Source organism: Carlito syrichta, unplaced genomic scaffold (assembly GCF_000164805.1).
Source record: "Carlito syrichta isolate Samal-C Ts95f unplaced genomic scaffold, Tarsius_syrichta-2.0.1 Scaffold305639, whole genome shotgun sequence".
Taxonomy (NCBI): Eukaryota; Metazoa; Chordata; class Mammalia; order Primates; family Tarsiidae; genus Carlito; species Carlito syrichta.
In genome coordinates, this window is record NW_007249735.1 from 226,512 (window position 1) to 253,773 (window position 27,262).

At 40.4% G+C, this 27,262-nt stretch overlaps 1 protein-coding gene across 3 annotated transcripts in view; it reads right to left on the reverse strand.

Moving 5' to 3' along the window:
* Window positions 1–7,371: 7,371 nt before the first annotated feature.
* FBXO38 (F-box protein 38) overlaps window positions 7,372–27,262 on the reverse strand; it is a 59,225-nt gene continuing 39,334 nt past the window's right edge. The window contains exons 13-22 of one of the 3 annotated variants that reach the window (XM_008061907.2): window positions 24,138–24,257; window positions 22,548–22,727; window positions 20,561–21,070; window positions 14,699–14,799; window positions 14,381–14,483; window positions 12,014–12,180; window positions 10,430–10,575; window positions 9,697–9,800; window positions 8,996–9,109; window positions 7,372–8,235 (exon numbers count right to left, since the gene is read on the reverse strand). In XM_008061907.2, the coding sequence (XP_008060098.1) occupies window positions 8,057–8,235; window positions 8,996–9,109; window positions 9,697–9,800; window positions 10,430–10,575; window positions 12,014–12,180; window positions 14,381–14,483; window positions 14,699–14,799; window positions 20,561–21,070; window positions 22,548–22,727; window positions 24,138–24,257 (1,724 nt within the window). In that variant the 3' untranslated portion in view covers window positions 7,372–8,056. Of the gene's footprint in view, window positions 8,236–8,995; window positions 9,110–9,696; window positions 9,801–10,429; window positions 10,576–12,013; window positions 12,181–14,380; window positions 14,484–14,698; window positions 14,800–20,335; window positions 21,074–22,547; window positions 22,728–24,137; window positions 24,258–27,262 lie in introns of all 3 variants that reach the window. The other 2 variants (XM_021714378.1, XM_021714380.1) reach the window with 2 other exon arrangements.

Genomic DNA, 27,262 nt, shown 5'->3' on the forward strand with positions numbered 1-27,262 from the left:
ATCATGTCCCCAGCTTGAGACATTGAGGGCAACGTCTTCAGCTGCCTTTCTTTTGACTGCTGATAAAAACCCTGTTGAAAGGATTTCTCGCTGTTCCTTATAGTGAAATACAGGCAATAGGGCGTGTGGGTGGTATCAGGGTGCACACATAACACACACTACTATGTGCCAGGAGTTTAAGCCTCCCAAGCTCTCCCTGCCCTTCTACTTGGACTGTTGCTTCTTCTTCTTCCTAAGTGATGTCAGATGCCACCATTGCCTCCCTAACTCCTATCTCATTTAGGAAGGCAGAACCCATCAGCCCCCCTTCTTCACTCTGTCCCTAGATATGGTGAGAAGGAATGGTCACACCCCACAGGGGACTAGGGTGACCCCCTCTCTGGTGTTAGCATTGAAGTCCCACATCCCAGGAAACCCCACAGTCCCAGGCAAACACTGGGGAAGGTTGGTTAGCACATATGAGATTGCCTATGTTGAGGATTAGTACTCCTCCTCAGAGTTGATTTTCTTTCTTCACTTTTTCACAGAAAAGGAAGATATTAGTGAATCTGGAGGTCCAGAGCTCTCCTGTCTGAATGTGGTCTTGCTTGTCCTTCAAGCACAAAGCACTTCTTAGGGAAGGACTATGACAGACAGAGCTAATAAAAACCAGATTACAGTAAGGAGGACTATGTTTAGTGCTTTGGGGCAGCTGGTAAACTTTATTGACTGTCCCAATGCTGATAGGATCTATGACTCAATACAAACGTGTATACACACATGAATAAATATGGTAGGATTTCTGCCTTATGAAGTTCTTCTCTTCCCAGGAGCTTAGCAAGTGTATCTGCTTATGTAAAATATTTCACAGAGGCAGGTTTTCCATATTAAATAACAACCTGGATTAAATAGGGGTGCAAAGATGACAATCTGTGGAGATGAGATCTCGCCTTATCACAGGCCTTAGGTTCCAAACTCTAGACATGTATCTATGAGCCCGCTCACAACTATTGTCTGTAGAGGTCACAGGCATCCTGGACCAAGGAAGAGGTCGCCACTGCAAGAACAGTAGCCCTCGTCCTTGTCAAGAATGTAGTCCCTTTGCAAAAGAGGGCCTCACAAGCTTGCTCTGCTCTCGGACCAGGACCGGGATGATGTGGGTGATACATCAAATACCCACATGGGAGAGTCATGGCTTGTTCTGTATGGGCAGCAGCCAGCCTGGCCCTGGCATCCCTTGTGTCACATGAGCACGAATGACTCAGAAGGAGAAGACATGACTTATCCAAGGAGAGCAGAGACCTATACCTCGCCCTCTTCTCTTTGAAGGCCACCCTCCTCCAGGATGCTTCCATGTCTAGAAAAGATGCTCCTGGGGAAGGGGTGATGTGGCTGCAACCTTGCCTGCCAGATCAGCCTTGATAGTCTTTGGGGTGATGGATGCCACAACCAGACTGTCCCATGCCTGGACAAGAGCGTCCCTTTGCTTTCTCTCACCTGTCTCTCCAGACCACAGGACTCTCCAGCTCTGAAACTCCCACTCCAGCCCTTACTATTAGCCATTAGAAAAGAGAAAAAAGAAAAACAAACCTCTTCAACAGACACCCAAGTATGTGTTTGTGGAAAATCCTTTCTTCCTGAGATTCCATCCATCCTTTGTCTCACCTATATCTCCACTTCATGCTGCTAATTTGTTCTATCCTGAAGCTAATTGCGGTTTAGCCGGGTATGGGGATGGGCTTGGGTATGGATGAGGGAAAGGACCTAAGGAGGGGCCAGGAGTGGAAATAATAAATGGCCTTTAATAGTGTCTTTCGGTAAGAACAAAAGTCATGTTTTCTTGGTGCTGTGCTGTCTACCCATTTATCTCTTTGGTGTTGGAGCTCTCTTTGGTGAGAGGTTAATGTTACTTTTCTCTACTACTCTGCATAGCTCTGGTCAAAACCCTGGCTGTAGGTAGTCTAGGAGAGGGGGGAAAAAAGACTAATGCATTTACATCTTCCTGCCAAAATTTGCACTCTCTTTTCCATCTGAGGCTGAATACGTGGTTTGATTTTCAACAGCTTAGGGACAGATTTGCAGGCCTAAGTGTGAACATCATGTTGCTCTGAGCCTTACACAGCACTTGCCTCACTTATCTACAAAATGGACATATTTCCAAGCTTGTAGGATTGTTGTGGGCGCCCAGCATGGTCATCTAAGGGCCATCTTTGTGATTTTTACCAAATATGTGTTCCACTTGTCCTGTTATCTACTTAATATCTTTAAGTCAATTCAGTTTTTTTCTTACATAAATTTACTTTAGAAGGAAACATTATATCAGCACACAAAATAGAAAATCAGCATTTGCCATAAGTAGAAGCAGCCATAGAGATACATAAATGAAAACAGAAAAAGGCTATTAAATTCTAAGCAGTTGCCAGTGCTCAGCGCTTCTCCTCTCCTTCCTTGTGTAAAAGGGAGACAGTGAGTGTGGGAGAACCTACCTCCCATAGGGACTCTTCCAGGTCATTTGAAGGGTTGGGGGAGAAGGTATAAGAGTTGAATTTCCAAACTTTGGTAGCTAATGTGATTTAACTACAAGCTTAATTCTATAATTTTGGAAACACAGAGAAGAAGGACGCAAAACTTCACTTTTTTTTTTTTGAGTTGGAGTTTCACTCTGTCACCCAGACTGGAGTGCAGTGGCCGCTCCTGGCCACCACAGCCTCGACCCACTGGGCTCTGGTGATCCTTCCGCCTCAGCCTTCCAATTAGCTGGAACTACAGGTGCGTGCTACCACACCCGGCTCATTTTGATTTATTGTAAAGATGAGGTCTCGCCAAGTTGCCCAGGCGGGTCTCGAACCCGCGGACTCAGGCAATCCACTCACCTTGGCCTCCCAAAGGTGCGGGATTACAGGCTGAGCCACCGAGCCCGGCTGAAACTTCATTTTTTAACCATTGTTATACTCAATTCAGACTAGGTTTCTCCTTCTCTTTATCTTTTCTTTCTGCTCCCCCATAGGATATCTTAGTTAATGATAATAATGAAATAGCAATAATAAGATAACATTGAATAAGCTTCTTTCTGCTAGGCACTGTGGTAAGTGCTTTACTTGGATTATCTCACCTCATGCTCATAAAATCCTTGCAAAATAGACACCAAAATTACCCTCACCTTACAGCTGAGCAGACCTCCATTGAGATATCTGGCAAAGACCTGGGAAGAGTGGAATTGGAATGTAAACCCTGGAGGTCTGACTCAGAGTCAGGCCCACAGTCCTAAACACATGTGAAAGTGCTTTTAACAGGGATTGATTTCTTCCATGTTCACGTGTGGCCCCCTGTGCTGGGTGAGTGCGGTGAACGAGTAGGGGTGGCCCCTTTCTCATGTTGCCTGAGAATGCTCCTGTCCACGTCAGTGTGGGACTTGGAGAGAACTCCTGTCTGCTCCCTCCTGAACTCCCCAGTCACTTGCTCTCTTGTTCTCTGTGGCCCTGCGAACGCTCTCCAAGCCTCAACTTCCATCTGTAAACAGAAGGGATTCAGGTCGATGGTCAGTCCATAGGAAAGGCTTAGACACTGATCTTTTATGGTCTTTCTAGAGTCCAGCAGTCTGGGGTGACTGAAAAACCAGCCACAGATGTGAGAACCAGATGTGTGAGCTAAGGAAAGCACAGGTCCAATATGAAATCCCAGAACACACGGAGGCTGCTCCCAGCAGAAGCAGCCACTGCAGGTGGCAGTTCAACCTCCCTGTGTTCCTTGACTGGAACCTGGAATGGGTCATGCTCCCACTGGTCCCAGGAAGCACCAGCTCGCCGCCACAGGCACCCATGCAGTTCCACACTTTCGCAAGATCGCTAAACCTCTCACAACGGAAGCAGAGCCTGTCAGGAAAAGTGAGTCGCCCAAGGACAAGAGCTTATTTGCGGCTGAAGTCAGGACTGGAAACATTTCAGCTTCCTTAGTTCTAACCAAGTGCTTCCTTCCTCCTCTTCTTTAAATGTATCGTATTGCTAAATATACAAATTATACATTTTTAGACTTTAAATTATGGGTTGCACAAATGATGTATTTATGCAATCCATTTGCACTGTAAAAATGTCCCGTTACATAAATGCCCCCTGACCCCAGTTCCAGATCCGACTCTTTTCCCCAGAAGTAACTGCCGTGGGCACTTGGCTTATGTGATTCAAGAACATCTTCTGTGCATTTACATATGTATAAAAGTACTTATAAAAACATATGGTTTTGCTTTGTTCTTATATGTAAATAAAATGATGCTGGTATATAATAATCTGCTACTTGCCTTTTTCAATAGTGAGTGTACCCTAAACATCATGTCACATCAACACACATCATTCTTTTTCTTTTTAGTTGCTGTGTGTGCATTCAGTGCTGCAGACAGGATGCGGGGTTTGCAGGGTTTCAGGTTTCTTCTGCATTCTCCCTGCATCCCAGGAAACAGGGTATCGAGGCCTACATCAGAAAACCTGTTTTTCTGGCACTGTGCTCACCTCATAAAGATCAGCGGGAGTGGTTTCAAGTTTAAGCAGCAGCACCAGCTCCGCCTTGGAAGCTTCCTGTTGGGGAAGCCCACCTTACTTGGGCCTTTTCCCACTTTGAGGGACGGAGGAACTTTGCCTAAGTTGTACAAGCTTTAGAGTCAGACTGAAGGCCTTCCACTTCCATCAATTCCTAGATGCTATTTAACCTGCTAGTTAAATAATCACCAAGTTATTTAGCCTGTTAACCCTTGGTTTTTTCACCAGTGAAGGAGGGGACTTTCGGATCATACATACATACAGTGTTATTGCAGGAGGTATGGAAAGTGCTTGACAATCACTGGATTTTTTTTGGTTTTTTCATTTTTTGATTTCTACCCATTTCCTTTTTAAAATTATTATCATTTTAAAGATGTGGGGTACAATTCAGGGTTAGGTACATAAGTGGTCATCGTGCAGGTAAAGTTTGGGTACTTTTACTGATGTTATGTGCCCCCCTACCCCCAACAGTATTCCACTACCGCCAATTCCTTTCTTGTAGTATTATGATAAATGCTCAGGGTCCGCTTATGAGTGAGTGCATGCAGTCCTCAGATCTTTGTTTCTGTGATAAATCAGATATGATAGACTCTAAATCCATCCAAGTTGCTGTGAAGTCCATAATTTTGTTTTTCTTTATGGCTGCATAATAATTCATTGTGTATACACACATTTTGTTTTTCAGTCCACTTTCAGTGAGCAGTATGGTACAACAGATGCTGGAGAGGACACGGAGAAAAGGGAACGCTTCGATACTATTCACTATTAGTGAGAATGCAAACTAGTTCAACCTCTATGGAAAACAGTGTGGCAATTTCTAAAAGATCTAAAAATTGACCCTCCATACGACCCAGCATCCTCCTTCTGGGAACATTCCCGGAGGAACTCAAATCACTCTATAAAAAAGACAATCACTCTTTCAAATGCTTTCATGTTGTCAAGATTTCCTATGAATGGCTTCACCAGGTCTGTTTTGTACCATCCAATTAGTCCACAAAAACCTTTTCTTTCAGAATCAGGGGAATGACAGTGGAAGCAATCCATTCACTTTGCATCAGTATCTGATTTACTAGGGGCTCCTACTGGACCCTCCCCACTGCCCCAATGGGTGGGTATCAATTGTTACCATTTTACAGATGAGAAGATGGAGGCTTAAGGGTAGGTGTTGTGACCATATTCAGGCCACCCAGCAATTGTGGGAACCCAGATCTCTAATTCCAAATAAGCCCCTGTAAGAAATGGGGCACCAACTATTATTTAGAGAGATTGTTAGGTCCACACACCTGGCAGCATGAGACACAAAATTCTCTGACATTCAGTCACATATTATCCATAAAATATTTTTAAGGCCTTCTAAAAATGTGGACACTGCACTTCATCAATTGCTGGTGACATAATTAAATGAGTAGGACAACTCAGTTGTCTATGGCAGGTGTGGGCAAACTGTGACCTGGGAACCGGATCTGATCTGTGAGCCTTCAGAATGTTTTAATTTTTTAAATGACTGAGGGAAAAGTCAAAGTAGTATTTTGTGACATGTGAAAATTATGTGAAATTCAGCTTTGTATCCACAAATAAGGCTTTTTAAAAATTGTAACACAGCCATCATGCCCATTTATATTGTCTATGGCTTTCACACACAATAGTCAAGTAGTTGCTACAATGAATGCCTGAGTGACTCACTAATCCTAAAATATGTACCCTCTGGCCCTACATAGTAAGTCTGCTAACCCTTGCTGTAGGGCAGTATCTATCCAGTCATTCATTCTACACAAATACCCACCACAGCAGGCATCTCCTAAGTTGTTTCCCAGCTGTTCCAGGGCTGGCATTTTTAGAATGTCTTTAGTGCTGCCTGTTGCACTTCTACTTACCCAAGTTTGGGTTAGGTTAGGTTAGACAGAAATGCTAAGCCAAGAAAAGTTACAAAACAGCAGCCTCTTGTGGATGATGGAAGCATTATTTAGGTTATTACGGTTACAGTGAAAAACTGGGGTTAGGCTGAATTTTTGCTGAGGGCTAGGGATCCCAGATTATCCTGTAATTTATTTCCTGCATCTTACTGACCGCAGTTCTAACCTGGATAGAGAAATGCTCGTCTATAAAAGGGAAGTGGGCTGAGTTAAAAACGTTAATAGGTGAAGTACCTAACTGAATTCCTAATGTAATAGAAATAATTTTTAAAACGCTGGAAAAGAGAACTCTGAAGAAAAACATTGATGATCACTCAGAGTATTTTAGTGTTAGGAAAACATGCTGGCATTCTTGCACTTCTGTCATGAACAGAGGCAGCCTGGTAGGACCCAGATGCTTAGAACTTGTCCTACCTTGTCTGAACAGTTCCTGACCATGGCTGAGCAAATTTTCCCTCTATGGACTTGAACTAATTCCCTGTGAATAATGGGTTTGAACAAATCCCAAAAGACCTTTTATGGACCGAAGTTCCATACATCTATTTGGAAAGAAAGAGTTTTTATAAAATCTTTCCACAGACCTCCAGTCTAAGTAATCTGCTGAAGTCACTTGTTGGCAAGTGGCAAAGCCCTGACCGGAAAGTAGGTATTGTGCTAAAGCTCATGACCTTGACACAAATGCTGCTTGTGTCATTGCCGATCAGGGCAATTTCTCACCTGAAAAGGGAGAAAGGCCATCTCCTGACGACCAGATATTTTGGGAAATTCTGCCGTTCCCAGTGTTCTTTCATATAGAGTTCTGTGAGGTAAACATCTTGTAGCTAAAATCTTTTGTAAAAACAGAAACTGGATCTCACTGGAATCTTATTTCGATACAACTCTGCGCATTGCTTTTCTGGCAGTATTTGCTATTTTTTTAAAAAGAGGGATTCAGGTCCAAGGCAAGAAGGAAGTTTTTAATAAACTTTTATTTTTATATTCAAGATAAAGCATTTATACAACTGAATGTGGAAATAAATAACTAGAAATGCTTTGGAAACTTTTCCATTTCCCCCTCAAACTCATTTTTTCAGTTCATCGGTCCTTTCACTTGATTTTAAGAAACATGGCGACTATAATACCAAGAAGAAAACGGAACCACAGCTTTGTACAGAAACGTATAGGCTTTTCTGACTATAGAGTTCAGTTGGTGTCTTAATAACAAAAAAAGCACACAAGACACAAACACTCTTCAACAGATTTACTCAAACAGCTTTGCTCGAGAAGAAAAAGGCACAGATTTAAGGGGATGAGTGATCATTAAGAAGATAGTAAATGGGGGCTCAAAAATGACACTTATGAACTAAGTCAGGAAAAACAAACAAAATGAAGTCTTTCAAACTATCTGCCTTCATTAAAATGAATTTTTAAATTAGATCGTATAAACATATAATATAAAGCTGGTACTTTAGGAAGCGTCTTTGTATATTCCTCTATGTACAAATCTTTGTGTACAATTTAAGTGTTCCTTATACATTTCCTATATACCAAACCGAGCCAGAACCTAACTGCCTGCCCAAGTCCCTGTGGAGCACGCTGGCAGCTGGGTGGCCATGTTGCCTTCCGACAGAATGGCTGGAAAGGAGAAGGGACCCATCAAATGTAGTCGTCTTCAACTGGCTCTCCATTGACATCACAATAGTGGATAAAAATGGCCACCACTCGCTGGAACACACCCTTCTTCATCTGACGCATCTCTGAAATTTCCTCCCCTATTGTTTCCATGCAGATGTCTGCAGACAGCTGCCCTTTCCTTCGAGGAGCATAAATGGTGCCTTGGAAATTAGAAAGAAAAGCGGAAGTGTTTATGATAATTAGAATCATTTGGAAAAAATCACTATCAGCTAGTCCCTAGGACATTCCTATCAACTGTAATATAATGTAACTGATATATGAATAGCTCATGGCATGGGTTACCACCAGTTTAGTTTTATACCATGTTTGATGCCTAAGACAGCATAGCATACAGGATTAAAGGCCCAAGGTAAAAACAATGCACCAGAGGTAAGTCACAGACACATATATATAGTTTATAAAACCCATTTCCTCATCAAATATATATTTTTAAAACTTTGGCTAAAAATATTCAAGTGTTTTAACACTTAGAGAAAATACATTCAAAATTTCCTTCTGAAATTTCAACACCTAAATCTTAAGTTCCCACATGCTACACAATAAGCAGCTCATAAGTAGCAGGAGAATACTTTGTATAATTAGAACAATATGAACAAATACAGTTGACAAATCCTTCAATACAGAGTAACAAGATTACAAATATTTAGATAATACAGAAATCTAGCAGGAAAGTCTGTTGAAGGATCCTTCCTAGCAGCCCCCGTCTAGCCTCAGGAAGTCCACCCATCATCTACTGCACACATTCAGGACTGTTTTGGGGCAGGGGTGAAGGGTGAGGGCTGCAAATAAACACTTTTATGGGAAACGATGAAATGCTGCACTGCTCCTAACTCTCAAACAAAATATTACGTAGCTAACACAGTAGGATATACACAGTAAGTCAAGCAAGGTCATAATTACTTTCTTCATCATCTTCGAAATCATATCGGGCAAAGCTGTTGGGCTCTGCTGCCCGCAATGACCTGAGCCACGGGAAGTCAGAAATCATGGAATACGGTGCCCCGTCTACCACACCTGCAACAGAAGACAGATCACAGTGCTGCTGGTGTGCAAGTGCTGGCCAAACTCTGTTGTATTTTGTAAGCAGAATGCCAAATACAAAATAAAGAGAGTAAGTCAGGTGCCCTCAAAGCATTTCCAACTCTCAAGCTACAGTGATTTGCAATTTCTGTCTACTTTTTGTTTCAAGACTGCTTCTGCTTATCCTAGAAATGGTAAAGATTAATCAGGCAGAGCAATATTTATCTTGTCCTTGCTTCTTGCAGGTATTCAAATCACCTATTATTTTGACAAATTGTAAGACTCCCATTTATATCTTCCCTGAGGCATGTCCCTCCATCTAACTAACACAACAGCTACTTAACTTTCTTTTTTTATTTCTTCTGTTAAATGTAATTTTCTAAATGCCTGGCTGCTGAAACTGCCTGTTGTTACATCAAACCAGTTTTCCTTCCTTCATTAATTCATGAGACAGGCTTGCCTATGTTGCCCAAGCTGGTCTTGAACTGCTTAGCTCAAGCTATCCTTCCAACTTGCTGGGATTACAAGCACGAGCCCCTGTACCCAGCTATTTAACTTTTTAAACATATGTAAATGCTCACCTTCTAAAGTATAGATTTCTCTCCCCCAGGGGTACTTGGGGTACTTCTTTAAGTCTTCTTCACTGCGAGTGGCTTCAGGGAAGAATTCATACTTAATGAGCTCTCTGGAGGCAACAGCAAAAGTTAAATAAAAAATTACAAAACTGGAAATAATATTAGAGTATAGGGTAGAAAGGAACCACCAAAACTGTTTCAGACCCAGATTCCACTGAACATCTCAACCAAAGTATTAAATACCTAACAGAAGTAGGATATATTCACACTGCAGATTACAAGTTTAGTCAGGTCAAAATTACTTTCTTCACTATCTTCAAAGTCATATTAGGGAAAGAAAGAAAGCCACTCTCTAAGCATGTGTCTTCTGTATAGAAGGTGCTTACTACAACATTTACATAACAAATACAAAAAAGTCCAATTTTCTGATGATATACAACATAGTCTTCTTTAACTTGACTTCTTTCCCATGTCCCAAGGCTAAAGAAATAAAGTTACATGTACATGTACAGTCTGTTCTTATAATGTTTAAGTTTTAGAACAGAAGGTCACAAATATATGTGTATGCTTTTCAGGTTTAAGTCCTCACTCCCTCAGTTTTTCACATACATTAACTTCATAAGCCTGACTGAAAATCTCATATGGAATCACTTAAAATAAGGAAAATCTGGAATCTGCTTCCAGGCGCCGGCGCTCAGAGGAATGAGTGAAAAGGCCTCAGGGTCACAGAATTACTTACTGATTGATGTTTGCTATAGTGTCCATCCAGCTGCGAATGCGCACCTTATTCCGGACATTGGGAGGATTACTGAATTCATGGATGATACAGATGTGATAGGGGTAAGGACCACTAAACAGTTTCTGCTCCAAAGTGAGGGTGTCCACCTGTGGAAGTATCACAAAGAGGGCTTTGGACCAACAGAGAAAAAGCCTCAGAAATCTCTCTCCTGGAGCTTGAACAATCTTTACTTGGGCCTTCAGTTTTAGAACCTCTGGCTGATTTGAAAATCAACCGCAGCCCTGAACACAGCTTGTCATGTTAGCAAATTCTTCTGTCTGGTAAACTCAGTGATTTTTATCTCACCGTTATGTAAGTGCCTATTAAACCAGAGAATCATGACTGAGATAGCTGATCTCAGTAACTTTGAACCCACTTCAGAATATGCCCTTTATAAGTGCAAGTACTGACTATATCACAGAAGTGTGAATGTGCAGCACCCAATGCCCTATTCAAACTGTTAATGCCTACCCTTAAAGATAGAACACATTTCCGTATTCCCTCATAGCCGTTGTTCACACTGCTTTCTTCTCATGGGATGCCCTCTTCCCTTTCTCTAGATATGAAATCCCATACGTGTTTACCTCCTTTTTGGGAAGGCAACTTTCTGAGGGAAGCATAATGTGCTGTGTATTTTTTAGCACCGACTCTTTTGAGGTCCGGCTCACATACTGACTACAAGGGATATTTAATAATTCCGTTAAATCTCTTTTTCGGCATCAATCACAGACTCTCACATATAATACACACTCTTAAAAATAATGATAATAATAGCAGTTATATGATTGCTTACTATATACTAGCAACTCTTCTAGCGTTTCACATATATTAGTTTAAACATCACAATAATCCCAGGTGTACTATTATTATTCTAATTTTACAGATGAAGAAACTAAAAAAAGAAATAAATCGCATCAAGTCAGAAAGTCAGAATTTGATCAGGAAGTCTGAAACCAGTCTGTGTTCTTAACCCAGGTAATTTTTTTTTTTTTTTTTTTTTGAGTTGGAGTCTCACTCTGTCGCCCAGACTGGAGTGCAGTGGCCGCTCCCAGCCACCGCAGCCTCGACCTGCTGGGCTCCGGCAATCCTTCCGCCTCAGCCTTCCAAGTAGCTGGAACTACAGGCACACGCTACCACGCCCAGCTCATTTTGATTTATTGTAGAGATGAGGTCTCGCCAAGTTGCCCAGGCGGGTCTCGAACCCACGGGCTCAGGCAATCCACTCACCTCAGCCTCCCAAAGTGCGGGATTACAGACTGAGCCACCGAGCCCGGCAAGGTCATTTTTAATAAGTATAAAAAATGTCGAATAACAACTCCCCATATCATATATAACTTGCTAAAAACATATAAAAATTTAGCAGAACAGCATTAATGACAAAGATTGACAAGACAGTTTAGCTTGATTAAAAGAACTCTGAAGAATCTAAAAACGTATTACCATGTGGTAAGCAAAGGAATAAATTCCAAGTCCAAATGGTTGAAGATTAAAACAAACCAAATTACCACCACATATGTTTCATGAAGAAGGAGCACAGCTCATTACCTGCTGCATTGGGCGTAGATATATGATGCGGTTTCTCTCAGGAGGCATTCTTAATATCTGGTCTAGTACCTGATCCATGTTTAGTTTCTTGCACTGTGCATAGTCAAATCGGTTTACAATTGGTGCATTTTCTACTTTTAAATGTTTCAGTACCCTGCATCTGGTAGCTACAGAATGAAAACAATGGTAAGCTCTATAAATAACTCATACAAAATATTAGAGCAATATATAGTCCATATGGAATCATCTTTGGAGAACTGACCAATTTTTACTAGCACAAAATATTGCAGCTGTAAAGATCTTTAACACAGGTCAAGGACTACCACAGAATATAAATGACAGTTAACAAACGAATTTGAAAATATAGGGTCAGGTGTGGTGGCTCACGCCTATAATCTCAGCACTTTGGGAGGCCTAGGTAAGAGGATTGCCTTAGCCCACAGGTTTGACACCAGCCTGGGCAACTTGGTGAGACCTCATCTCTACAATCAATAAAAAAAAATTCGCTGGGTGTGGTGGTATATGCCAGTAGTTCCAGCTACTTGGAAGGCTGAGGTGGAAGAATCGCCTGAGCCTAGCAGGTAAGGCTGGCTGCAGTGGCTATGAGCAGCGTGCCAATGCACTCCTGCCTGGGCGACAGAGTGAGACTCCGACTCAAAAAAAAAAAGAAACTATGATTCTGCTCAATTCAAATAAAGGTTGTCACCTTCATGCCAAAAGGGACATTAAGGTGCCTTTTTTTAAGATTTTACTGTCAAGAAATTCAAGTCTCAGGAAATTACTGCCCAAACAAGAACTGTTTAGGAAATATGTATTCAAAAGAATAAATAACCATCATTATATAATTTTATGGTAAATGATCAAATAAACCTGGAATAATTCACATAAAATTATCTTACATTCACTCATAGGAAATGAGCAGAGCTGATTATAATTTCTATAACAAATATGAAAGCAGAACCTTAAAAAAAAAGAGCCAGAAATATCTGGATACTTTGGTCTAGAGCTGCATAGTCCAATATGGTAGCCACTAGCCACCTACAGCTATTTAAATTTTTTTTTTTTTTTGAGTTGGAGTCTCACTCTGTCGCCCAGACTGGAGCGGTCGCTCCCGGCCACCACAGCCTCAACCTGCTGGGCTCCAGCGATCCTTCTGCCTCAGCTTTCCAAGTAGCTGGAACTACAGGCACGCGCTGCCAAAGCCAGCTAGTTTTTTATTTATTGTAGAGATGAGGTCTCGCTGCCCAGGTGGGTCTCGAACCCGCAGGCTCAGGCAATCCACTCACCTCAGCCTCCCAAAGGCGTGGGATTACAGGGTGAGCCACCAAGCCTGGCTAGCTATTTAAATTTAAATTAACTAAAATATAAAATTAACAATTCAATTCCTCAGGCACTAGCCATAATTCAAGTGTTCCACAGTCACATGGGCTAATGATTACCATATTGAACAACTTAGATACAGAACTGCAGAAAGTTCTATTGAAAATGCTGGCTTAAAACATGATTAGTCTTCCTATTTAATATACAAAATGTGAGGTCATAGAGAAAATTGATTAACAAACACATTTAACTGTACTAGTATACCAACTGCAGAAAAATATATTTCTCTTTTTTTTTTTCTATTAGACATGGAGTCTTGCTCTGTTAGTGCTCTGTTAGTGCAGAGATGTGATCCATAGCTCACTGCAGCCTTGGACTTCTGGGGTCAAGTGATCCTCCCTCTTCCGCCTCCTGAGTAGCTGGGACTACAGGCACACGCCACCAAGCCTGATTAGTTTTTTATTTATTCTTTTGTAGAGCTGGAGTCTTGCTGTGTTGCCCAGACTGAACTCGAACTCCCGGGCTCAAGCAATCCTCCTGCCTCAGCCTCCCAAGGTGCTGGGATTACAGGTCTGTTATCATGCCTGAACTCTTTCCTTTTTTTAATCTCAAGCTGTCTGATCTTATAGCCAAAAATCATTGGTCCAATTTTTATTGCAAATTTCAACCTGATCCAACTCAAGAGAGAGAGGAACAGATGGAAAAGGTTATAAAACCACTAAGGCTGATTTGCCTGATCTTTTTAACATTGTATAAAGACAGCTTCTGTGACATCTGTGACCCAAGATGTCATCATCTTCCTGAGAAATCTAGCCCTAAAACTAACTTTGGTGTTTAAACATTGATTTTCTCCTTCTGTGACATGGTGGGGAAAAGAGGAATCAGTGTTGAGGACAGGAAAAGAAGAGGGAGAGGACAAGATGATACTACAGATCCAATGATTTTTGGCTATAAGATCAGACAGTAATGTTAGTGTAGTATGTGTGAGTTCCTAACTCTTTAAACTCATTCACGATGCTCTTCTGTAATATGGGCCCCAATACACACCATGGATGAACATCATCTTGGGACAGTCCTTCAGTACCAGGTCTGTGATTCCACAATTGGTCATAGTGACCCCAACAAGATTTTTGGATTTTAATACAAGAACCTATAAGGAGGAAAAATTAAAAAGTTGCTTGTGAGTGTTCCCATTTTTTTTTTTTTGAGTCTCAATGTTTTCACTGGTACAACTGAGAAGCAGCAGTTACCAATTTCTTCTCTTTAGGGCAAAGAAACTATATAAAGATAGAAACTATCAATTCTTTGTATCACTCAAGAACTGAGCAGGACTGTGATAAAGGTAAGTGAGAGTTTTTTCTTTACCTGTACATGGTCATCTTCTATCACTGGATCACTGGTACTGGTAGATTTATCTGCTGTCCGCTTCCGTTTCATAGCATGACGTGGCTTCGTTTTGGCAACCTCTAGAAAAGAAAAAAAAAATCCAAATTTTAGCCTTGCTTTCTTTCTCTCAAGCTCAGTCAACTGCATATGTATGAACTCCATCAAGGCAATTCCCAAATCTACAACTTGGTTCCCGATAGAATACAGTTAGATTGGTATTTCCAACAGACTGCTTCAAAACAGGATTACCCTCTATTACTTCAAACATATCTTCATCAAATATAAAGATTCTTTTGATACCTGGGCCATTCCAATAATCTAATTAGCACTCCCACCTCTAGTGTGCCTCATCCCATCCTAAACACAGCTGATGGATTAAACTCCTCTCTTTCCTGCTTAAAAACCCTTAAATTATTAACTGCTGCTTAGTGAGTATGTTTCAACACCTGACAGTTAGAACTATGCTTTATTTAGCTCTACATGGTCTCAATTTTATTCCAAACCATATCCTTATCATATCCCACTGCCAGTGTCTCTGAAGCCATCAATCACTCTAGCTCCTTCTGTCCAGAACACCTCTTCTGATGTTACTTTTTGAAGCACTACCATATCATGAAAGGTCCAGCTCAAACATCAACTGTTCTAACAAATCACCCTGGACCCCCAAACCTTATATATTGTTCTATATAATTCCCTTTATACTTGTTTTGTCTTTCCATTTAAACTAAAAGCTTCTTGAAGGCAAAAAACAGTCTTATCTTTATTTTACTGTCAGCCACTAGCAACAAGTTAAAATGAACACTTATTGAATGAACTGGCACTCAATATTTATAGAATAAATGAATGCATCACAGGTACATAAATAAAATAACAAATATTTACTGAGCGCTTACTGTGTGTCAGGCACTGTTCTAAGGGTTTTACTTGTATTAACTCATTAATCCTTATAACAGTTCTCCGAGATAGGTTTATTGTGTTAAATGGGAACCAGGAGTCAAACACAGGAAATCTGGCACCAGTCACTAAGCCAGAAAACCTGCCATCTTTTATCTTTCAAACCCTGATTGAGAAGGCCCTAACTTATTTACTAGCATTTGGTCTAAGGCAATATACCTAACTATAAAAGCAAATATTATCCTGATTTCATTTTAAAACAAGTTCCAAATTTATATCTAAAACTTAATAAGCACATGTACACTATTTAAGAAAATAAATTAAAAGTCACTGTCTTCAGTTTTGATACTTAATCCTACTGTAGCAGAGCACATGTTGAGTAAAATACAGTGAGCCTTCGTGAATTAAAATCCCACCATAGCTGGGCTCGGTGGCTCAGCCTGTAATCCTGCACCTTTGGGAGGCTGAGGTGAGTGGATTGCCTGAGCCCGCGGGTTCGAGACCCGCCTGGGCAGCGAGACCTCATCTCTACAATAAATCAAAAAATCAGCCGGGCGTGGTAGCGCATGCCTGTAATTCCGGCTACTTGGAAGGCTGAGGCGGAAGGATCGCCGGAGCCCAGCAGGTCAAGGCTGCGGTGGCCAGGAGCGGCCACTGCACTCCAGTCTGGGCGAGAGAGTGAGACTCCAACTCAAAAAAAAAAAAAAAAAAAATCCCACCATACTATTCCTGCGGATACTACTGCTAATTACAAATAGCTCACATGATAATTTTATGACCTCAAACATGAAAGATCACAAAGACAGAGAAATCAGATATAAAAATTTTCACAAAGGATTGGGCTTAAATGGAAACTCTAGAAATCTAGTCTAAGTGGCTTTTACACACCAAAACCCTTTCTCTACCATTTGTAATCTCTGTGAAATTCTACCATGCAAAACAATTGAAAGCTGCTTTGGCTGAAGGTCCTAAGAACGTCCATTAAATTTCCTCCAAGGATCCTGCAAACAAGCAAAAATCCTGGGGTTCCTCCCAAAACACGAAAACTATTGACCCAGGCAACCCAATGTAGGCCTTCTCCCACAGCAGCCTAAAGGAATTTCATGCAAAATCTAATTATCTTCATTGGCATCGAATCTTTTTTGGCTACACTGACAGTCCAAATTCATACACCCATTAGAACTTCTCTAGGTCCTGGCTCCTTCTCCCAGTGCCACAAAAATGAAAACAAATAAGAGTCTATTTCTGCTCCTCCATGACAGTGACAGATACAAGTCTTTTATTAGCATTCTCCTTTTAAAATCTGATTTTCAAACTTCTCACCTCACTAGACTGCACTCTCCCCTCCCCACTGAGCAGAATATGAGGTCAAAGTTAAGTAGTAAAGTTTCCTGTCCTCCAGAGTACCCAACTGATGGTTCATGTTTTCAAAGAAAAGTTATAAAACAAAGCCACACTTTATATGTAGATGATCTTGAAAAAACAAAGGCTTCAAATGTAAATGGAAAAAAGTTTGTTGTGCTTGTTGTTAATTCTCTTATTCCTCCCTACCTGTCTAGAAACAATTTTTAGTAATTTCATATATTCACTAGCAACAACAATATCTCATATGATGGTTTCTACAATTTTTAAGTTCATAATTATTCGCTAAGCTCTACACCATGTATAAGACATGGTGCTAGAAGCTGGGAAAATAAGGTAAAAAAGGAGACCTCGTCCTTGTCCTCATAAATCTCATATTCTACTAGAAAGACAGATGGTAAAACATTACAAGAGTGTGGTTCACAGTAATGTTGAGGATGCTACAGAAAGAGTAAAGTTCAATCAAGTCTTGGGTTGTTGGGGAAACAGTTTCATATTTATGATAATATTAATCTTAAATGTTATCCTTTGACAATTAGTTATCTCTGTGACATTTACTTTATAAGTTATTATACAGTGAGGATAAAAAGAACTTACGAGTATTTACTTCCAAAATAGGAATTCACAAAACAAGTAATTACACTATCTTCTAACAAGACTGTTAACGTTCTACAAGGTCATAAATCAAAACGCAAATAAAAAACTCAAATGTCCCTTTTTTTGAACTGATTTTTAAAAATCATTAGCAATCAAGGTTGTTCCTTTATTAGTTTGAATTTCTCACTTTAAAACAAACAAAAAAAAAACCTTTTAAAGCAGCATGGCCAAAAAGTAACAAAAACATGCTAAATTAAAAATAGCAAGTAATTAGTAAGCCACCCAAATAACTAGTTCTTTCCAAAGGTACCTGGGTAATATTGAAATCAGTACTTTGATATTTCTCCCAAAAAAGTGTTACTGAAAGTAAATGGAAATTTGTATATATATAAAATATATTAGGAAAAAATGTACCTACTATAAACACATTGTTATAAACATTAAGTCTTCTGAAATTGAAAAAAATCACAAGATGTTAAATGTAACAATAATAAACACTGTTTTTTTTTTAATCCGGAGAATTATTTAACTTAAAAAAAGTTCTAGTCACAAAACAAGACAAAATAAAATAGTAAAAGGGATAAGCAGAATACAAGGCAAAAAATGAAAATGTCAACACTCCAGTGGTTAATATGAAGAATCTATATTAAAAACAAAACAGTGGTTAGGGACAGTGGCTCATGTGTGTAATCCTAGCACTTTAGGAAGCTAAGGCAGGAGGACTGCTTGCGCCAAGAGTTCAAGACCCATCAACAACTGTACCTGCATAATCAACATTTGTATACCTAACCCTGAACTGTACCCCACATCTTTATTAAAAAAACAAAAAAAATTCTGAGACCAGCCTGGGCAACACAGTGAGACTCAACTCTAGGAAAAATTTTAAAAATTAGCTGAGCCTGGTGGCATGCACCTACAGTCCCATCTACTTGGGAGGCTAAGGTAGAAGGATGGCCTGAGCCCAGGAGGATGAGGCTATAGTAAGCGATGACTGAGCCATTGCACTCCAGCCTGGGCAACACAGTAAGACTCCAATAAACAAACAAGCAAACAAATAAAATTATAAAACTTTGCCAAGAGATATAAATTAAAAATAAATAAAATCAAAGACACAGCAGACCCTAAACAGGACGATTCAGTGCTATTAAAATGACAATTCGCTTTTCTGTTATCAGTTTGATGCAATTCCAAACCAAAAATATTTATTTCTGAAACTTGATAAAATTATTACAAAGCACAACTATAAAAAATAAATGACAAATGCAAGGAAATTCTGAAAAAAGAATAATGAAAGAGAACAGAATGCTAAAATAGAATGGAATGCTCAGGGATATAATTAAGTATATTTAAGTACAGGATAAAAGAGCATTTCAAAACAATAGCATGAGAATGGATGTCAATAAATAGTGCTGAAACAACCTGGTGACAATTTGAAATAAAAAAAATACAGTTCCCAGATTAAAATAAAACTCCCACTGAACAAAGGAACAAACTAAAAGAGATGAGGAAAGGAATAGGATGTGCACATTTATCTGATCCCAGTGAAGGGAAGGACTTTCACAGCACAAAAATAAACTCACAAAGGAAAACATGCAGATCTAACTGTACAAGTATGTTGAAAAAAACATACAACAAAAGGTGTCATAGTGTGGAGTTAATGTCTGGTAGAAGTTTCAGTTTGGGAAGATGAAAAGTTAAGTTGGTTAATGGTGACAGTTGCGAAACAATGTACATGTATTTAATGCCACTGAACTGTACATGTAAACTGTATGGTATATTATCACAATTTTTAAAAATTATAATACATTTCAAATTTCAGCTTGGAGAAGCATTTTCACCACATGGAAGAACTTGTGTTTGCAAAGCATAATAAACTATTCAAATAAGACTCATATATTTTAATATGAGTTTATATCACTATGATAATTAGCACATAATTAAGGTCTCATATTTATCTCATGAAAGTTTATTTTTGCTTAACTCCACATGATTCAATCAGCTCTATTTAGTATATAAAAAAGCACTGATTTTGCCTATGTTCTGGGGCTGATTTTAAGATTTTAAAATTGAGGAATACTTGGAGAAAATTAAAATACATTATTATTCACTGCCAGATATTAATGACTCAATAAACGGAGGAAAGAGTACTTTAAGTCACAATAAGGTCAGAAATAGAATTATGATTAATAAATGTGCTTACCCCCACTCAACCCAATGCCTTAGCTATGTATTATAAATATTAATGAAATTAAAAACACACGTACGTTTTGAGTACCTTCACCAAAGTAATTCTCAGTCAAACTAGTTACTTACCTGCTTACCTCCTGGCAATCCTAATTTCAGAAAAAATTACTAAGTACTGCAGAGGAAGAGATGGGTATATACCCTGAAGCTGCACTGAGATGTGTTCCCCCAGGCCTAGCAACCTGAAGTCCTCACTTCTGGCTGAAGTTTACAACTCTCCTAAGTGAAGACTTTTCCTAGGTGTGGGATGGGAGCAGAGTACATCTATCAGGGCATCAGAATCAGTGCTATATTTACGGTAAATAAACACAGTAATATTTTTTTTTAAAGCGGAACATTTTATAAAGTGATTTACTCTCCCACCCCACCAAACCACTGCTGTAAATAAGTTCAAAATCTGTTTGATCTACAGCATCCCCGAATAGAATTAAGCTGGCTTTTGGTAAGAAAACTAATGAAACAAGCTCAAGTCTTCCTCCAGCCCTACCCTGCAGTGCTAATCCTGGGGCATTGCCATACCTGACTCAGATACCAGCGGCACATGGGACAGTCTGCTCCTGGCCCTGGTGAGGGGCCTCCGAGGATAGTCTTCACGAGCCTGCACGTCACAACTCTCAGGCTGGGCGCTCCCCCTCCTGTCCTCACCTGTAGCCCCAGAGCCACTCCCATTAGTCCTCTCATCATGTGCTGGGCCTGAAGACCCCCCCTGTGGCAGAGTCCTAAAGGAAAAGGCGGATCTCGTACCATCCGGGCCATTCACAACACAGGCTCGGCTGGTTGAAGGACGTTCCTCATCAGAACACCTGCTAGTTCTCCTTTGGGATTCCTGGGGCCTGTGACAGCAGCATCTGGGGCAGACAGAACTCTCTGCATCTCCCTCCTCCATGGCCTCAGAGTCCTCTGACCCACCGGGGGAGCAGACACACTGCCTGGACACATCCACTTCTGTAGGGCTAGGCTCGGAAGAGCCGCCGCTGTTCACCGTCCTTACAAGGTCGGGGCTTTGAGAAGCAGTGCTGTGTGAGCTGGAGTTTCCCACTGTGCTGGCGGTGGTGCTGCTGCAGCTGGGATAAACATCCTTGTTTTTTTTCTTTTCAGGAATATCCCTAGCTGCTTTCATATCGGCTTTGATCTGCTCACTGGTGACCTGACAGCCTTTCTCACAGCTGCTTTCCTCGAGGGGAAACTGCTTCGACTGGCCCATCTGATGGGAGTTGTACCTCTTTCGAAGTGGAGTCTTGCCTTTTCCACTTACTGCTTACAGAAAAAGAAGAACGGCCCGAGGAAAAGAAAAGATTTCAGTACAAATTCTGGACAAAAGGCAAGAGTAAATTGGAACAGGAAACAATGTACACTAATTTTCCTAACTTATAACTGGGATGACACCACTTAGCTGCTCAGAAATTCTTTATGGCTCCCTAGTGCCTACTTGGTTTATACTACTTAGGTGAACCTTCAAGGCTCTCCATGAACTGTTTCCAAATACCTTTCCATTTTGTCCCCTCTATATACATTCTACACTCCAATATACCCCTGCCTTCTACCTCAGGGCCTTTGTTCTCGCCAATTGTCAGCCCTGGACCTCTGTTCAATCTCTTCTGCACTCCCTCTCCACCCCTCACCCAAAGCCACCGCAGTATATGCCCTGTAACATGGCGACCTATTATTTTTGACCTGACTCTGCAACTAGACTAGACCTTTCATAGAGAGAGAGGTCATGACTTATTCATCTCTATATCCCTCACCATGTCTAACACAGTACCTGGGGCACAGTAAGGCTCAATGAATATATAAAGGAATAAACAAGGTTTTTTGTCTGGTCAACAGAGGATTTAGTTGTTAAACTTAGAAATTAAACTTTCTGAGAAACATTAGGTTAGTCAGTTGGTCATATTACTTTTCCTAAATTTCAGTTTCTTAAAAGCTCCTTTCAACCATCGTGTATAGTTATTAAGTCTTTTAAAAGGAATTAAATAAACACTGGATAATCAGCCAATTGACCAGTAAGTTATTCCAAGTCCAAAAAGCTGAGCTCTCCATATAACAGAACAGTATATATATTTCAGATATAGCGTTAAGTGTATAACAAACATTCAAACATATTAAGGAGTAAGGGTACCGATGAAAAAGCAAGTGGACAATTTTTAAAACGTATCTTCTGCTAAAAATGGTAAGCACATGGTTCTGAAACAAAAGGGAAGGAAAGACAACAGGTAAGAACCTAAAAATTAGGGGAATTATAGTTTCCAGGTGAGGCAAATGGCAGAAGGCTGTTGCCCAGATTTTAAGGGAGGGAAGGAATTGTAAAAACGTACCAAGCACCATACTAGCCACCAATATTCACTAAGCACAACTGGACAGATCACCAGCTAGGGACTGGTTTCTTCACTGTGCTGGATGGCTCAGTGGTCATCATCCCTTACCTGGGGCACAAGTTTCCCACTAATCGCTGACACCCTGATGCCACAACTACCTGAACCCTACACTGTAGACTTACACTCCTTCTTCTTTGCCCTGAGCCTTCACTACACAACATCTGGTTGTGTTACACTTGCCCACAATACCACCACCTAGGTTCCCTTCTCACTTGGGTGGCTGCCTTTCTTGCTTCCTGCCACATTTCAAAAGGAATATGTTAACTGCACCCAAGTTGTGATATTAACGAAGGCCCGGTGTGTCAATTCTGACAGTAACTCTCATTAACAGGCAAGAGAAAGACAAAACTTCTTACCTGACAATTCCCTGGACTGCACTGAGTCGCCAGTTTTTTCTTCACGTTCAGAGTAGTGCCGAGTACCATTCTTAGGAATCCAGACCTCCTGGAGTTCTAGACTGTCTTCCTCATCATCGCTCTCTGAATCATGAACGGTAATTGGGGTTGGCTTTACTACACGCTGAAGACCACTGGGTCCTAAAGAAAAAGGCACAGGTCTTGTTAGTTTCTGCCCAAGACAGGCTCCCATGTAAAGTACTGTCTCCAGGGATCTGGGATTACAGAGATGCTTTCTGACTCTGCATAGCCTCCCTGAGCACACATTTTAATCGAATACACACTTGGATGAGATACAGTGAAGCACTTCAAAGCATTATGCCAACTTTAAGTATGATTAACATGCCAGCCACCTGCATCCATTTCTAAAGCAAATTAAAATAGAAGATCCTACAGCATCCTCCTTCAGGACCTTCACTATTTTAAAAAGTAACACAAGTCATTCTAAAAATAATAAAAATTAAGAGTGATGATAATAATGTGAAAACTAAACAACATATTTTCTCAGTTCTGCAAATGTATGGACCAAGGCAAAGCAAATGAAGATGGACCTCAGAAACATATGGGACTGGTAAGCAACTCCCTGTACTCTTCACACTATCTTAGAAGCGATGTACTCTTTAACTGAGTATAGATCTATCTCACTAGATGTGGTAGATTCATTTTTGAAGGCTAGATGTACATTACATTTTGGTTGAGTATGTATATCTATGTAAAAAATGCTTTATCTCCTAGGCAGTACAGTTTTTAAACATCGTTAGCTCTTATGACCTGATTCTCTGACAAGTGACTAATACTAGCTCCAATCGACAAAATGTAAGCTCTAAGGAACGTTGCCTGTCTTTTTCCTTTCACACTACAATGCCCAGTGCAGAGCAGGTACTTTATTGAATAAGTGGCAGCATCTGTAGACACTTAAAACAAGTTGTTTTCAACTCAAAGAAAAGATAGCATCTAACAGACCAGGAGTGAGAAAACTGGAGTTCTAATCTCAATTCTGTCCCTTGATTACTGGCTGAGTGGTGCTGAACATATCATTTAAACTTCTGAAACAATGTCAGTTTCTCCACCTGCAAAATAAAGAGTTGTGCTAGGTAATTTCTAAGGACCTATGACTCAGTAGCCTACCATAAGTCACCCAATGACAGAGACTAGGTCCTGTCTCCTCCCTACTCAACTGAGGGGACGGTAAATGCAAAATATTTAATCAGGTCATTTATTTTTCCATTCACAATTTGAGTGCTTTCTTTTTCTACACACACACACACACACACACACACACACACACACACACGTACACGCACACACACACATGTACAGTTATACAGAAAAAGCAGTTGTTGCTGCAGTCACAAATAAAAGACAAACCTTAGTAAGATACATATGCATGCAATAATGAGAAGATCAACACTACAGTATAGGCCTCCATAATAAATCACACGCAACACATCACCAGCTGCAAGGTCAAAAAACAGTCATTCTCGGAGTCCCCTGCATCATCACAGCCAGGCTCTGGTTTTCAGGATGACTGTGGAAGAGTCCCATGATTACCTGCTTGCTCCTCATCAACATCCACAGGAATAATCGCCTGGCTGGGAGCTGGAGTATCATTTCCACTCTCAGCCACCACCTCTCCATCCTCTTGCACCATGTCTTCCATCTCATTTAATGCTTAAACAAGAAGATACACAAAGTAAAAACCAAGTAAGTTATAAAAAACTACAATGGCAAGCAAAACTGTGGCAGCCCTGAGGACTCAGAAGCCCCACCGACTACCAGATTCCTCTGGAAGAAGAGTGTACAACTATGTTTGTTACTGTAGAGACATTAACAAGAAGTGTCCACTTCCTCTACAGAAGAGAAAATCACAGACGGGAAGGAATAACTTGGTGAAGAAAGTCCATCAAACTCTTCTAAACTCATGCAGTTAAGAAAGAAACAAGGTAAAACATAATTAAGACAAAAAGACACTATTCAGATTAATGTCACTGAAATACACAGTAATGAGATTTGAGATTACAGACAGTGGGATTTGCTTTGGTCTTAAACATACAAAATAGTACACTGCCCCTTCGGTCTCCCACCTTAGATTTTTGCCTAGCTGTAGACTGCAATACCTACATTTATTGCCAAAATGAGGACAAACCGTGCCTGGAAACTTTCATGATAAAAGCCCATCAATTTTATTCTCTGATTCAATTCAGATTAACAAGTATGAATAGCAGCTAGTAATTAATGTGTACATACTCTATGGCAAGCTCTATGCTAAACACTTTTTCAACATCATCTTATTTATTTCTCATAGCAATCTTATGAGGATATTATTACTAGCCTCATTTTGCAATTGAGAAAATAGAAACTCAGAAGTGTTAAGAGTTTGCTAAGATTTAAAAACTAAGGAGTTTTCAGAGATTACTACACTACAGAAACTATGAGGAGGTAGGAAATTTATAGTCACTGCTCTCAAAGAGGATATACACATTCCAGCAGAGATGTTAGACACAGAATAAGGTCAGAATATACTTGCTAAATGCTAGAATATATTTGCTAAGAGCTAGAACAGTCTAAAAGTGCAAAGGGAACATAGATTTAAAAAGGATCGCTGGGCTCGGTGGCTCAGTCTGTAATCCTGTGCTTTGGGAGGCTGAGGTGAGTGGACTGCCTGAGCCCACGAGTTCGAGACCCACCTGGGCAACTTGGCGAGACCTCATCTCTACAATAAATAAAAAAAAAAATTAGCCAGGTGTGGTAGTGCGCGCCTGTAGTTCCAGCTACTTGGAAGGCTGAGGCGGAAGCATCGCCAGAGCCCAGCAGGTCGAGGCTGAGGTGGCCGGGAGCAGCCACCGCACTCCAGTCTGGGCAACAGAGGGAGATTCAACTCAAAAAAAAAAAACCCAAACAAAACAAAACACACACACACACAAAAAGGATCAACTATATTTCCTGTTGGGTCAGATAAGAGATTCACTGAGATAAGCTGACATTTCACACACTGCCATACCAGGAAAAATGCTACATTTCCTAGTAATAACAAAGAGCAGGTATTTGTGTTGTGATAAAGGTATGAAAAAGAAAACAAGGCTGGAAAGATAGCCTGGGCCCCAGGCTGTGAAAAACTGGGAAAGCCCTGCTAAAAATCTTAGAGTTGTTTTTTATAGGCAGAAGAGAACCACAAGAAGGTTTTTATTCATGTAATGGCATTACGGAAGTAATTCATACAGTTATCAGGTTTTCCAAAGCTGCTAAGCAATTGCTTTTAGATTGCCAGAATAACCTGTGGAAATATTTAATATGATAACCCAAAAGCTGTTTAAACAATTTCTTTCATTCCATCCATCTGAATAATTATTGAGCACCTACTACAATGTGTTAGTATTTCCTAGTTGCTGAGAAACAGTGGTAATAGTCAAGATCCCCATTTTCTTGGCTTACCCTAGTTAGTAGAGGAAAAAAGAAAAGAAAAGAAAAGAAAACACCAGACAGTAATGTCTTACGAAACAAAATTTAAAAAGCATGATGTTAAACAGAGAATGAATTAGTGGCTACTTAAGATCAGATAGTGAGGAAAGATAACTCTGAAATTAACAAGTAAGCTAAGACCTAAAAGTCAAGAAGGAGCCAACCATGAAAAGATGGAGAAAGGGAATTCTAAGAAGAGGCAGCAGTTAATTCAATGGCAGGTGCTAACTAGCATGGTCAAGCATGGTGTAAGAGGTGGAAACTAGAATAAGATGAAGATAGGCCAGATGATACAGCACTTTTGTAGCCCAGTTCAGAAACTGAATTTTATTCTAAGGCAATGTGAAGCTATTGAAAAGTTTTAAGTAAGGGATCAATGCTGTCTGGTTTGTTTGGAAAAGAGTACTCTGGCTATTCTAAGAACTAATTTTAGTTAGCCAAGAGAGAAAGCAGGGAGACTAGTATGAAAGCTATTAAAACATTTAGGTAGGGGACAGGCACAATGACTCATACCTATAATCCTAGCACCTTGGGAGATTGAGGCAGTGGAACTGCAAGAGTTTGAGACCAACCTGGCCAATGTAGCGAGACTCTATCTCTACAAAATATTTTAAAAATTAGCCTAGTGTGGTGGCATGTGCCTGTTGTCCCAGTTACTCAGAAGGCTGAGGAAGGAGGCTCACTTAAACCCTGGAGTTTGAGAATGCAGTGAACCGTGATCGAGCTACTACACTCCAGCAGGGGCAAGTGAGACTGCATCTCTAAGACAACAAAAATATTTTGGTAAAAAAGGTCTGATACAATGGTAGTACAATAGGAAAAGAGCGTTATAGGTATACTGGGGAAATGTTCTGGAAACATTCAACAAGACTTGCTAAAGGACTCAATGTTGTAGGCAGCAGGTAGGCAATAAAGAAAAGAAAGAATAATGTCTTGATTTAGTCTCTGGTAATCAAATTGGATGGTGGTGCCTTTGAGCTACATAAAACACAAGTGATTCTTGGTTTGGCTCCTTTTCCTTTTGTTTTTAAGTATTTTATCATTAGGGCAGTACATCTTTTTTTAGAACAATCTAACTTACAGAAATGATGTAAGTTAACTTTTTTTTTTTTTTTGGAGTTGGAGTCTCACTCTGTCACCCAGACTGGAGTGTGGTAGCCACTCCCAGCCACCGCAGCCTTGACCTGCTGGGCTCCGGCAATCCTTCCACCTCAGCC